Consider the following 15761-nt stretch of genomic DNA (forward strand, 5'->3'; position numbering starts at 1 on the left):
GAATATCACCCATTTTGAGCACAAATTCAAAGTAGGACGAAGTGAATTGCGTAAAAACTTATACATTACTTTGATCCCCGGTTTACCTCATTGTACAGTAGTATTAACCATAACCACCCACTTCTAAATTTAAATTAGCGTATGATCAACCATAGGACCATCAAGAGCCAGTTTTCTTTCTAATCTATTTCCAAACCTCTCGAGGACTCGTATCACAAATAGGAAAGTTTGTACAGTATTCTCATTCATCCCCTCATCATCACCTGGGCTTGAAATAATTGTGAAGAGTTGCCTTTGTAAATAAATAAATAAATATCAGTTCAAGATATCCCAATAACTAAGGACCGATCCAATACTGTACTTTCAAGCCCCACTTCTATTCTAGATGTGCAACCTATTTCCACTTGAGTTGTTAATCTATGAAATATGTAAATCTAAAACAGATAGTCAATTGAAGCACAAAAAACCCGCTTCAATGTTCACAGTTCATGTCACAGTGGCGTCATTGACCTTCCGTCTATAATCTATTAGTTTTATTCATGCGTTATTGTTCAGATGCGATAAAAATTAATGTCATACAACTCCTCATACCTTCTTCATTATTTGCAATATTCTAATTGGAACTAAGCACACTTTTAAAAGTGCCTACTTCGAATATGATGGTGCATATCAATTTGAATATGATTAAGGTAGGATTGGAATGCTGATTCTATATTGAAATTCATACAACTGAAAGATACTTATTTAAAGATACAAATCCATTTATTCAATACAAATACGTATAATGAAATAAAATGTTAATGAAATAAAATAATGATGAAATAATTTTTTTATTGCAAGTGCTTAAAAATTATATTGAATTACTTCAACTTGGATTGGAACTTTGAATAAATCCGTGTGATGTTGCAATAATGAAGTTTCATTATTCAGGTTTAGGTTTGACAGATAAATTATTTTAATGGGTTTATTATTATTTTTGTATTAAGTACAGATTTGAATAGGTTTGATCATTTAGGGGTTTTCAAAACTGGATTTATTTTATAAATTCGTTTGATGTTGCAAATTAATTCGGATGTAGGTTTGAACAGTGAATTATTTTAATCGGTTATAATTTAGTTCATTATTCTATTTATTTAGTACAGGTTTAAATAGGTTTAATACTGGAGGGGTTCGAATCTTATATAGTCTATCAGGGTTTACATTCAAATTTTAGATGCAAAAATTAGTGAACCGGTAGTTCACGTAGGTATTCATTTTTCAATTTCCAATTTTCACATTCCAATCAATCCACCAAGAAGAAAATAATGGTATATCCACCAATAATCTCCTTTTCACCTCACTAGAAAATAATAAAGGAATGCAACCTTGAAACATTCAGTTGAGGCGTTTGATCTATGTTCAACGATACCTTAATATGTGCCGGTTGCACAAAAGCCGGTTATATTTTAATAGTGATTAATTCCACGAGAACCAATTAGAGAAGCCGTCTTTTCAAGAAGGTCTTCTGTGATTGGTTCTCGTGAAATTAATCACGGTTAAAATTTAACCGGCTTTTGTGCAACCGGGCCTATAGATATAACGATACTACTTTCCAAAGTTTAACTTATCTTCACATAAGTAATATCAGGCCTATACATATAACTGAAACTCCAGTCATGGTTTCCATAGTTAATGTCTATAGTTAGGCTATAGTGTTATATCACAGAATTACAATTATAGGAGTTTTCTCTGGTTATATGTAGTGAGCTCCATCTAGAAATATAACTATCAGCATCAGCATTGGTTAAATGGGAAGCATTTCTGTTATTCATTCTTGAGAATTCTAACAGTTGGTTATAAGTTAATCTATACTATAAAAAAGGGTAAGAACTGGCTTATACACGTATGGGATAGGAAAATAATGTTTGACGCATCATCACGTCTGAACTACTGGACTGATCAACTTGAAATTTTGCATTATGATTCTTAATTAACCGAGGATGATTATAGGCATATTTTCAATTCTCCAATATTTCATTACGTCATGTTTACAGTTTGTAAAGTTTTAAAACAGACCCTTGCGGAGTACGGGTTAACTGCTAGTTTTTCATAAACAGAATCAATATTTCCCATTCAATCAATGTTGACGGTTTGAAATGAATCTTACTAAATTAGAATGCCTAATCGACATTTGTTAGACATTCAATCGACATTCCTATAGTCAGAGAAAACTTCTAAAACTGCTGTATTTATATTCTGTGCTATAGTGAGGTTCACGTTATAATGGCAGTGGAGAAAGATAGCAGAACAACGTTGCCGATTCTCTGTCTTGTTAATGCCTTCTATAGACGGTAGCTGATACAGGTTTATTTATGTAGTATTAACTATTTATTCTCGTTTAAAATAATCAATTATATTTTATTAAACAAGGAATTATATTTTTTAATAATTTCATAATGAATTTTAATGATTAGGATGAAATATTTTGTTAATTAATTATTAATTCTACATTGTTAAGAGATGATCTGGCAACAGAGCAAAGCGAGAAAGAGATAGCGCTATCTGCTTTATTGAATGATAGCCAAGGATAGCAATTACAAGGATATATATTTTTCAGAAAATATATTTTTCAATAATTTCATAATGAATTTCAATGATTAAGATGAAATATTTCGTTAATCAATTATCAATTATTCTAAATTGTTACGATCTGGCAACAGAGCAAAGCGAGAAAGAGATAGCGCTATCTGCTTTGTTGAATGACAGACAAGCAATACCATTGCTAAGCAAACACTGCCATTATAACGTGGACCTCACTATAGTCGTCATTTGTTAGACATTCAATCGACATTCCTAGGTCTTTTATTTGTTAGCAACTACAGTCGAAAAAGTGAAAGTTCCATTTCAGTGAGTTTAATACCAACTACACTACTAACAATCGATTGAGGTTTTTGATTGGCTGATCGTGAAACTTGACTTCAATAGAGGACAATGTCTGATCGGAATTGTTTGGCCGGAGTAACTCTGAATCATTGAATTTAGTTGACTATTTGCTTGGAGCATTAAAAAATGTTCAACTCCCAGTCAACATTAGTTATTTGTGCAACTAGTGCGCAAAATGACAGTTTGCTGCATCGAAAGAAACGTTTACGCCCGAGCCGTAGGCGAGGGCGGAATGGTTTCTTGAGTGCAGCAAACGAACTTTGCGCACGTATTTCACATTAAATTTTTCCTACAGTTACCATTGAATATGAAAAGTGGGTAATTATGGGTAAAATTGCCTGAATAATGTAGTAGTGTTTGAATGGCGGGGGGCAGCTGTGTGGTGTGTGCTGTGGTGGCACTGTGCTGTCGTTGTCCTTGGTTATAATATCTACTTAATAATTAGCGCGTTGTGCTTCGTTGCACCTCTGCTCACTATAGCAGCCCACTCACTGTTACCAACTTAATTTTGATTTTGCTGCACTGTTGCTCCATATAACCTGCTAAGTATTTTGCGTTGTCATGCTGCAAATCTGGAGTACGCAAAGTACTCACTTTGCGCACTAGTGCGGAAAAGTGATTCTTTGCAGCCTGCAATCAGTGCACAGATGGTCACTTTTCAGGGTATCTGTAGGAAAAAGTTTATTATAGACTAGCAGGTAACCCGAGCTCCGCAACAGTCTAATTGAATACTTGACAAACTGAAAACTTGACCTACTGAAATCTTGAAGAATTTATAATAGGCCTATAACCATCCTTGGTAAATTGAGAATCTAGATGCAAAATTACAAGTTAAACAGTCCAGTAGTTCAGACGTGATGACGTGAATTTCCTATCCCGCACGTGTATAAACCGATTATTTTCTTTATTATATTACTATCAGGTAAACCGAGCACACCGCAAGGGTCTAATGAAAAACTTGACAAACTGAAAACTTGACCTACTGAAATATTGCAGAATTTAAAATTGGCCTAGATCCTGCCTCGGTAAATTGAAAATCTAGATGCAAAATTTCAAGTTAATCAGTCCAGTAGTTCAGATGTGATGATGCGTCATTTGTGAATTTCCTATCTCGAACGTGTAAAATAAGCCAATAATTTATTATTCTTTCCTTTATTATATTCTACCACGGAGTAGAGAACAATACAGGTTTCCATTTCCGTGATTCTGCATAGATTTGATATTGTTAAGGTGCGTACAGATTTACGCGCCGCGAACATGAGCAATTCAATTTTAATCAGCTGATGCCAAGCTTTTTATATCTGTAAATTACCGTTTCTGTGAAAATACAGATATAGTCAGCTGATTAAAAGTGAATTGCTCATGTTCGCGGCGCGTATATCTGTACGCACCTTTAGAGTTAACAATACACACGAGCATAGAATAAAATAATAAGTTTTCTCTGACGCGAGGTTTATTATAGATTTATTATATAGAAATGGGAGCTAGCTAGATAGGCAAGATATAGTTATCTAGCTGCATTATGTTCAGTTGAAGGCAGTTTAAATTTCAAGCGAGGTCAAGTCAAGCAGTCACTTGGAACTGAAACTAGCCTCGTAGTTTGATGGTGTGGTAAAGCCTACAGTTGGAAGCATTCAAATAAAGATGATACAGCTTGAAGAATTACTAGAGTTTCACTGAATGAATTTCAGTTTAAAATAGACGTAGAAGATACATTCTATAACTAGGAGAATTAATAGTTTTACCATATATGGATTTCAGTACGAAGTAGGTTTGAGGATACATTTATAACACAAAGAATAGATAGTTCTATCAAATAAATTTTAGTTTGAAGTAGACGTCGTAGAGGATAAATTCTATGAAAAGAAGAATAATTAATAGTTTCAACAAATGAATTACAGTTTGAAGTAGATGTAGTGGATACATTCTATAACTCAAAGAATTGATAGTTTCACCAAATAAATTTCAGTTTGAAGTACTGTAAACGTGGAGGATACATTCTATAACAGCAACTATTTTTTATGGAAGAATAGATAATAGTTTCACAAAATGAACTTGAGTTTGTAGATTTAGAGGATGCATTGTGTCACTAGAAGAATTAATCTAATTTTATTGAATGTATAATATTTAATTATGAGGTTTAGCTGAACTACTACACTAAAGTTCCCCGAATTTTATAAACTCCAGTAATTCAATTTGTGGGATTATAATCAGTTTCTACTAATTGCATCTGAATTGCAATTGATCACTGGAGGATTTCAAAGATTCTAAGTTTGAGATTTAACTAAACTACTACTGCTAGTCTCCCAAATTTAATAAATTCCAGTAATTTATACTGTGGCATCACTAATCAGTTTCTACGAATAAACTAATTGCATCTAAACTCAATTAATCACTGGAGGATTTCAAAGAATCTTAATTTTCCTTCAAGGACGGCAGAATGGATTCACGCACAGATTTGAGCCTAGCAAGCTAAGCCAAACCTTCTTTCAAAGGATTTCATTTTACAGTAACAGGTCGTACAATTTTACACTCCAGAGCTTGCATGAAAAATCATTGAGTTTCTACTCTTTATCTTAATTTTTTAGCACGAAACGGAATAAAATATGAAAAATAGCATAATTTCATTTATTTATGAAAACATGAAAGCATACAGGATTTCTACCAAAAATTGTTTTCATAACAAAATATTACAATAGTTCATTATAAATAGTAAAAGTACAAAAAAGTAGGAATATTAAAAATGAATATTCGTGCTTCTATTCAAAACTTCTCACACATTTTAGACTCCATTTTTCAATTTCCCACGTTACGCGTGACCAGTTATCGAAGTAGAAGTTGAAACATGGAAGTTTGTAGTTTTTCTAGGTTTGTAACTACTGAATCAAGGAAAAATGAGACCTAATTAAAGAAGTGGGAGAGGTTTTGGTCAATAGCCTGTTTATCTATTCTGAATATTGTATTATTTGTTTGATTTATCCAATAAATAAATGAATATGGAAAGCCAAGAGTTAGGTAATCTATACTATAATAAAGGAAAGAACTGGCTTATACACGTACGGGATAGGAAATCCACGAATGACGTCTTAACTATGGGACTGATTAACTTGAAATTTTGCAAATAGATCCTTTATTTACTGAGGATTGTTATAGGCCTACTTTCAATTTTTCAAGATTTCAAGTTTTTAATTAGACCCTTGCGGAACACGGGTTACCTGTTAGTATTCAGTGAAACCTGGAACTGCACCTTAAAATACAAATCTTCGTCATAATTTGATAAAGCGTCATTAAATACTCAACCCGTCACTTGAAAACTATAATAATTGTAACAATAATTATTATAGATAGCACACTCTATGGCAGATTCTAGTTTTCATTCTCATAATTTGATAAAGCGTCATTAAATACTCAACCCGTCACTTGAAAGCTATAATAATATTGTAACAATAATTATAGACAGCACTCTATGAATTGTTCGGCAGATTCTAGTTTTCACTCTATCAAGGTCAACCAAATAGAAACCTAAACCAACATTGCATGTTATGGAATGGATGGCTTCTCTATTTGTTACTGGTATAGTGAGTGAGTGAGATTCACTCCAAACTGTCAGCTTTAATTGAATGGAAAGCGTTGATGTTCTTATGTGAGGATTGCTGACAGCTTCACTTCAGGTTGATTATTTGATCTCTTGATCTCTTATTACAATTCCATCCTTTTTTAAAATTATCTTGTTATTCTCTCCTTTTTCTTTTTCTATCTTATCCACGAGAGTGCCTCAGATATGTAAGATTTCAATTTGTTTAGTGTGTGAACATGACCTAAAAGGTTCTAAAAGTAATGGTAAATTAGGTTTTAAAGGTAGAAGGAAAGATTAGGGAGGTTAGGTTTTGGTCTAGTGTATGAACATAACCTAAAATTAATGGTAAATTAGGTTTTAATGGTAGAAGGAAAGATTAGAAAAGTTAGGTTTTGGTCTAGTGTATGAACATAACCTAAAATTAATGGTAAATTAGGTTTTAATGGTAGAAGGAAAGATTAGGAAAGTTAGGTTTTGGTCTAGTGTATGAACATAACCTAAAAGTAATGGTAAATTAGGTTCTAAAGATAGAAGGAGAGATCAGGGAGGTTGGGTTTTGGTCTAGTGTATGAACATAGCCTAAAATAATGGTAAATTACGTTTTAAAGGTAGAAGGAAAGATTAGGGAGGTTGGGTTTTGGCTCTTGGAGGGCAATATATCAATATTACTTGGAATGTGTTGATAATTTTTAGATAATGAACCCAAATGACGAAAAGTTGAAATACTAGCACATTTGAAGTATCGCACTCACAAATGACACCCTTCTTCACCACTTTTTACACTTAATCTCTTCCTGAATCTTCTAGTTTCTTCCTTGTCAATTTGTCATTTTACCTTGAAGAATATAAGAGAAAGAAGTTGAGGAAAGAGAAATAATAAATAGGAAACAAGGAACTGGAAACAAATATACTACAATAAAAGAAGACTAAGAAGAAGAATAAGAAGAAAGTATTGATTATCTGGACAAGATACAATAAAGTAGAAGGAAAGATTAGGGAGGTTGGGTTTTGGCTCTTGGAGGGCAATATATCAATATTACTTGGAATGTGTTGATAATTTTTAGATAATGAACCCAAATGACGAAAAGTTGAAATACTAGCACATTTGAAGTATCGCACTCACAAATGACACCCTTCTTCACCACTTTTTACACTTAATCTCTTCCTGAATCTTCTAGTTTCTTCCTTGTCAATTTGTCATTTTACCTTGAAGAATATAAGAGAAAGAAGTTGAGGAAAGAGAAATAATAAATAGGAAACAAGGAACTGGAAACAAATATACTACAATAAAAGAAGACTAAGAAGAAGAATAAGAAGAAAGTATTGATTATCTGGACAAGATACAATAAAGTAGAAGGAAAGATTAGGGAGGTTGGGTTTTGGCTCTTGGAGGGCAATATATCAATATTACTTGGAATGTGTTGATAATTTTTAGATAATGAACCCAAATGACGAAAAGTTGAAATACTAGCACATTTGAAGTATCGCACTCACAAATGACACCCTTCTTCACCACTTTTTACACTTAATCTCTTCCTGAATCTTCTAGTTTCTTCCTTGTCAATTTGTCATTTTACCTTGAAGAATATAAGAGAAAGAAGTTGAGGAAAGAGAAATAATAAATAGGAAACAAGGAACTGGAAACAAATATACTACAATAAAAGAAGACTAAGAAGAAGAATAAGAAGAAAGTATTGATTATCTGGACAAGATACAATAAAGTAGAAGGAAACTGAGAGAAAAGAGAAAATAAAACAGAAAAATAGGCTACAGCTATAGAAGAAAGGTAGATGAAAATTGGGAAAGTGAACAACTAGCAAAAAGCAGATAGCTGAGTCGACGAAGGAAGGACGAGAAACACTAAGTAGAGCAGCAGAAGAAGAAAAAGAAGAAGTATAAGTAGAAGAAGAAAACTTGGAAGGAATAGAGTACTGAAAACTGTACAAGGTTTTGATGAAGATGACCCTAGAAATGAAAAGAAAAAACCCGTCACTTGAAAACTATAATAATTGTAACAATAATTATTATAGATAGCACACTCTATGGCAGATTCTAGTTTTCATTCTCATAATTTGATAAAGCGTCATTAAATACTCAACCCGTCACTTGAAAACTATAATAATTGTAACAATAATTATTATAGATAGCACACTCTATGGCAGATTCTAGTTTTCATTCTCATAATTTGATAAAGCGTCATTAAATACTCAACCCGTCACTTGAAAGCTATATTGTAACAATAATTATAGACAGCACTCTATGAATTGTTCGGCAGATTCTAGTTTTCACTCTATCAAGGTCAACCAAATAGAAAACTAAACCAACATTGCATGTTATGGAATGGATGGCTTCTCTATTTGTTACTGATATAATGAGATTCACTCTAAACTGTCAGCATTGATTGAATAGAAAGCATTGATGTTTTTAAATAAGGATTGCTGACAGCTTCACTTCAGGTTGATTGTATGCATCTCTTGATCTCTAATTACAATTCTTTCTTATTCGATTCTCTCTTCTCCTCTCATGCTTCTCCTATTTCTATAATTATCTTCTCCTCCATTTTCATCGCTCAATCAATTTCTATGTCTTCTCATCCAATTGTCTTCTGTACTTTTCATTTTTGTAATCTAATTTTTTTCCACCATCTTTACCACACTCTACGCATTCTCCTCCTCTGTGAGATTCTTTTTTCTCCTTATTCACATTTTCTCGTTTATTCTTCTACCTTCAACTTTTCTACAATTTCTGTCCAAATGCTCCGATTTCTCAGTGTTATTTTGCCTTCAATTTATTTAGGCTACTTCTCAAAGTCTCCAGCTCGGAAAGAGTTTTGAATTTTAAATAAATATAGTGAGTACATAAATAGAAATACAAATCTCAGTACCCTTTTCTGAATTATTTTATTACCATTTTGGAAATGACATGAATGTCCGAAACATGTTGTGATAAAATAATTTAAAAGGGTACTGAGATTTGTATTTCTATTTATATTACAAGTAGCCCTAAACAGAAAAAAGACAATAGTAAGTACAATCTGCAAAAATGTCTTCCATTTAGGAAAATGATAATGAAGAAAAACAACAACAAAATAAAACGTCAAGGAAGAAAGGAAGCAAAAGAAAACAATTTGAAGAAGATAAAAAGAAAGAAGTTGAAAAGAAGAAGATGTAAGAGAAAACAAGATAGCAGAAACAAATAGACAGCAAATGTAAAATAAAAATTGGATAATTATAAGAAGATGAAGGAGAAGAAGAAGAAGTAGGAAATATGGAATGAATAGCAGGAGAGATTTATGGTGAAGATGACCAAAAAAGTACTTCCTAGATCCTAGAGAATTTGATTATTCATTTATTTATTGAGAATACACGAAAATAATAATACAACTCGAAAAGGTTTACAGCTTAACGCCGAAACAAACCTTAATTGGAATAGAGAACTAGCAGAAGAGGAGAGGCAGTAGTGATAGATGTAGAAATAGAGATATACCAAGTAGAAAGGTAGACAAGGTAACTGAGAAAGAGGAGAACCAATAGCAAAAGAGAAGGAGGTATTTGCAGTAGAGAAATAACAGGTAGAGAACTAGCATAATATAATTCTAGAATTCTGTTAGATCTTCCCTTATCTCTGATAGAAGATAAAGATAAGATAGGATATATTTATTGATAATTGTTACAAGGCTGTTGCCTATGGTAACATTTACAGATATTAGGAAGATAGAAGATAGTAGAGAATAAGAAGAAAAACGAGAAGGAAGAGAGAAAAAACGAGTAGAAGAATAGAAATAGCAAATATAGAGAAGTAGAATATGATGGAGAAAGAAAAGAAACCCGAGAAGGAATATAGAAATGACAAGTAGAAGTGGCTAGCTTCAAAGAATCCACCTGGCTATTGAACCCACGACCTCGCTCTCTAATCACATCTCACTCTAAACTGTCAGCATTAGTTGGATGGGGAGCATTGATGTTTTATACAATGAATGCTGACAATTCAAAGTGAATCTCACTACATCTGATTGCACCTCTTTGTCTATACTATAGCCCACAGTCGAAGGACAATATATAGTCATACACCTGTAACACTCTCTATGCCAAAGGAGTAGATAATATAGTGTCCCTATAGTGATATAGGGTATGCACTGTATTTAATATTATATAGTAATAATAATGTGTGTAGTCAGTGAAGGCTTCTTCTATTGTACAAATTCAATTGGACCTGACTTGAATAATATTCAACTCTGCCTGTTTCTAGTTGCTGGGCAGCCAGTATTGTATAACTCCCTACTCCACTTTAGAATGTGCAGTCTACACTTTCTTATTCGTCTTCTTATTTTTCATCTTCAACTTCTTATTTTTTCTCTCTCTTTATCTATCTTCTTCATCATCTGCTTCTCCTTCTTCTTCCTCTTTATATTCGTTTTCTTTTTCGTCGTATCTTTCTCCATCATGATCTTCCTTTTCCATCTTCATCGTCTTTCTTCTTCATTTTCTTCCTTCTCTATCTATCTTCATCATCTGCTTCTCCTCCTTCTTCCTCTTTGTATTCTTCTTCTTTTTTGTCGTCTCCTTCTCCATCATGATCTTCCTTCACCATCTTCATCGTCTTTCTTCTTCTTTTTCCTTCTTTATCCTCATCATCTGCTTTTCCTCATTCTTCCTCTTTATATTCCTCTTCGTTTTATTCGTCTCATTCTTCATCATCATATTCTTTCTTCTCCATCTTCAACTTCTTCATCGTCTTCCTTCTTTATCTTCTTTTCCCCTTCTTCCTCTTTATATTCTTTGTATTTTTCGTCTTCTCCAATCTTTTTCATTCATTGTCCTTTCAATCTCCTCTTTTTCTGCTTTTTATTCTATCTTCTTCTTTTACTCTCTCTTCACTTCACTTGGACAGTAGGCCAATAGCAGATTATTGAAAGTATTTCTCCTTTCATAAAATAATAAATTTTTATGTACATGAAATCAAGAAAATCGTGTAAATTATTGCATGTTTCTTAAATATGCATTATAATCATTTAGCTACCATGATAATTTTCTATCGTTGATTATTCTTATTTCTAATATTCTATTTGTAAACAATCTACAGTGAAATTTCACCAACTGGATTATAAAGATAACGTAACAATCATGTTACATCCCTCATTAAAAAGGTCACTCACTCTCTCTTCATCACTCTCTTTCTTTATCTTTCTATATTTGGTAGAGAGTTAGTGGGGAGAATATTTTTAATATTCTTTCCGAAGAATGGACATTGATATGTCCAAAGCTCCGCCAATTTATGTAGATGCATAACAATATAATTATCCATAGTTATTATATTACAAATTACTTTTTCATATCATATACTTTCAATAATTATTTTCTTAGTCTATATTATGTAAATTCATCTATAATTTTGCTGTATTGTAAGCTATTGTATATAAGTGTATAAGCCAGTATATATTGTAATCTACATAAATAAAGTACTCAATCAATCAATCTTTCCCCCCTCACACACTCCTTCACCCCACACTATATTTTCCTCTCTCTTCGCTATTTCTTCCCCTTACAGTCTATCTCTCTCTCTTTCTCTCTCGTCTCCTCACTCACTCACTCACATACCCCTTCTTCTTACTCTCCCCTCCCTGTATTAGTTATTGTCCATAACTTGAAACGGTTAAGCAATTGGTTCGCATATTTCCCAAACCCATGGATTTCTTGAAATAATGTCCAACGGTATTTGACTCAACTAGGTGTGCAGAGAATTGCTAATGCAACAGGTATGCACTGTTTCCTGTTAATGGCTTGGCGGCCATTTTGAAATCAGCATTAGTCATACAAGTCAGACAGAGTCAGATATATTTGAAACGGGGAAAACCAACTAAAATCAGCAGTAGGTTTGACAACTAAAGAAATGTGATATATTTATGATTAAGATAAGGTTGTAGAAGATTTCAATATTCTACTCAATCAAGTCAATGAAATTCAGGTTCTATTTCCCTCTCATTTTATATCAGCTATGTACTCGTTCTCAGGTTTCATTACATCTATTCACCATCTCTCTATTTCTGATCCATTCATTAAATCATCACAAATAGAAACGTTTGTACTGTTTTATTATTCATTCCCTCATCATCACTGGGCTTAGAATACTCGTAGAGAGTTGCATTTGAAAATAAATAAAAGAGATCAATAAGTCATCAAGTTCAATAGTGTAATCTATTCTGCAAAATTTGTTCAAATATTTATAGATCCAATGTAAAAAAAATGTTGTATTCAATTCGATAAAGTCAGTTGAAAGTAATCAAAAGTATGATCAATTTTGCAAAATCGACAAAAATTGACACTGGATCTGACAAGAAATGTAGAAATATGATGGAAAATATCTTGTGTTTTAGATAAGTTGAAAAGCATTACAGTTTTCAATATAATCCAATGTTTGATAACTGATGAATTATTCACTAGTGTGGAAGTTTGCCCATCCAATGAATAAAGGACTGTATACTTTATAAGCAACAACTAAAAGGATTTCATAATCTGTACGGTACTTCAATTTATCACAGAGCCGATAAAACCGAACGGTACTGTTAGATTATCTAGTTAGAGATAATCTCTAGTTGCCTGCGCTTAATTAAAAAATCCCAAATGACTATTTGGATGAACGGGCAAAATATTAAGTATTTAAATATTATTTATCAACTGTTAATCATTTATTAATATAAGTGTGTTTGTCTTTTCGGTCTCAAAATTTTATAGTTTTTTCAAAGTTTGAAATTTTCTAATTAATTGTGATTGATTTAATTCAATTTTGAAGTATTTTTAATTTAAAAATAATTTTTGTGTGTTTTGAATTGTAAATTGAATGTGTAATAGGAGAATGAGTGACACATAACCTAGCTACATTTGGACTGTTGTATAAATTAGAATTGGAACCGTTTTGGGCGTAAGCCTGTGGTACTCTTCTGAAAGTTGTGTAATTCTGAATGATTGAATAAATAAATAAAAACAATCGAGCATTCAATCAAATACAATTCATCAACACACTGCAAGGCTTGAAGAACACGTCAAATCAGACTTCAATAATGTCACCAACCCATGATCCCTAGGCGTATTATTCTGTATCATTAAAATATTACTTATTATTAAATTTATTTACTTATTTATTACAAAACAAGGAAGACTACAGGCATTAAGCCCAAAACAGTCTGTTCCAATAATTATATTATTATATCATATTTGAATAAATAGTGTTCTATTATATTCTACGTTCTGAATCATAGTTTAGAATAAATGTCCAAACTATTTTCAAATTTCTTTCTAGATCCAAGTACTGTATTTCAGTAGATATATTTCATCCAGATCCTTATCCTTGACCTACATTGACATTGGAATTCATACGGTACACGTTCTGCTATTAGCAAATATTGTAGCACACATAATCTACGTAACACAGTATAGGACTGCAGCCACTGTAATTGAACACATCCTCATCTAAACAACACATTCCCCATGCAATAATAGAGCACATGTTTTGCTTCAGTAAACACAACCATAAAATGTCCGAATATTAAATAACATCAACTATAAAAATTAAGGAGAGAAGCAGTTTTGGGTTTGTCCTGTTGATTTTCTCTCAATCATTTATTCGATTTTTGTGATTAAGTAAATTAATGAAATAAATATATAGAATAATATCATGCAGAAATTGTTTATAACCATGATATTATAATTTCATATCCTCATGCGATATGAATATCGATTTATAGCGTAGATTTGAGGATTGTTTATAACCATGATATAGCCTAGAAGCCTATTATTTCAAATAAAATTTAAAACTACAAACAAACTTCTGTAAAACAAAAATCGATTGAGGGTGTAGATTGACAGTTTTTAAACATTGCTATCCCAATCAACATGTGAACCAAATTCTATTATTCCTTTGTTAATGCAAAATTATTACAAATAAAATGAATAGAATGACTTTCTCATTTGATGTCGAGGCGAAGTTCGGGCAGTAAGTGGTCCACTCTACCACTTAACCACGAAATAGGAGATGATACAAAATTGGGCCTTTCATTAAAATTCTTGAAAACACATGAAAATCGTTAACGTGAAGTGTATTTTTGGAAAAATTTCAAATCTTTTTCTTAGCACGTTATTACAAAGTCCAACAAAACGTGATGCCTTTCAAGCTTCAATGTTCTTGTTGAACAGATTTCTAGTGTCTTTTAGTTTTCATTTTCATGAATTATGAACTACTATAATTAGTGATAATAATATCCATCACACACTACTATCAAATGTGGAGGTTTAGGGAAAATTTCAAACCTCTTACAAAGTCCAACAAAACCTGTTGCCTTTCAAATCTCAATGTTCCTGTTGAATAGATTTCTAGAGTTTTCATTTTTATGAATTTTAAACTACTATTAGTGATAATAATATTTATCACACACTATGATCAAATGTGGAGGTTCAGGGTGAAAATAGTTAGAAGAATTTGAGTCGAAAATTGGAAGAATTTCAGACAAGAATAGAATAAATTTAAATAATAAGAAGAATATTCTGAAAAAAGGAAGAAGAAGAAGTAGAAGAAGAAGAAGAGTGATAAAAGAAGAAGGACAAAGAGAAGAATGAGAAGAACAACAAGAAAAGGAAGAAAGCGAAATAGGAGAAAATGAACAAACAACCCAAATTGGAAATCAGAGAATAATGAAGACTTCTTTTATAATAGAATCTTATACTTATAGTCATTATCCCGAGTTGGTTTTCGAATATCATAAACCTTGTATTAATTTATAGTAGGCTTTCAACTAAATTGCTGTAGACCAAATAAAATTGTAGAATTTGACGATATATGTGTGGTTTTATAACATTGCGGTAGATGGATTGAATTTAGTTGTTGAAATTCTGCAAATCTAAGTTTTCCAAGTATAACGTCTGAGAACACCTGAAGTGAAGACACTTCACTCAATACTGATTAATTCTATGTATTTTACTAAATTAATTCTGCACCAATTATTGAGAAAATTTTTGAGAAGCTGATATATTTTTCAAGATATAATTATCTGCCATTTATTTAATTTTTATTCTACTTTGTTTCAGATAACCATCTAGCAAGATGTCTGTATTCGCGATAGCAAGCTCGGTATCGAGCTTCATCAAGCTTCGCTATGTTATGGACAAAGCCGTGATCGACAACATGGTGTTCAGACTTCACTACCGTACAACTAGTGCTATCCTATTCGTATCCTGTGTACTAGTTACTGCCAACAATCTCATTGGTGAGT

General features: G+C 32.3%; 2 protein-coding genes across 2 annotated transcripts in view; one reads left to right on the forward strand and one right to left on the reverse strand.

The window, feature by feature from the left end:
• LOC111050609 (dedicator of cytokinesis protein 3) overlaps nucleotides 1–15761 on the reverse strand; it is a 135856-nt gene that overhangs the window by 77071 nt on the left and 43024 nt on the right.
• LOC111050618 (innexin inx3) overlaps nucleotides 1–15761 on the forward strand; it is a 47725-nt gene that overhangs the window by 9098 nt on the left and 22866 nt on the right. The window contains exon 2 of the mRNA XM_039440298.1: nucleotides 15577–15755. Within this exon, the coding sequence (XP_039296232.1) occupies nucleotides 15593–15755 (163 nt within the window). The 5' untranslated portion in view covers nucleotides 15577–15592. The remainder of the gene's footprint in view (nucleotides 1–15576; nucleotides 15756–15761) is intronic.

The sequence above is a fragment of the Nilaparvata lugens genome, chromosome 13 (assembly GCF_014356525.2).
Source record: "Nilaparvata lugens isolate BPH chromosome 13, ASM1435652v1, whole genome shotgun sequence".
Taxonomy (NCBI): Eukaryota; Metazoa; Arthropoda; class Insecta; order Hemiptera; family Delphacidae; genus Nilaparvata; species Nilaparvata lugens.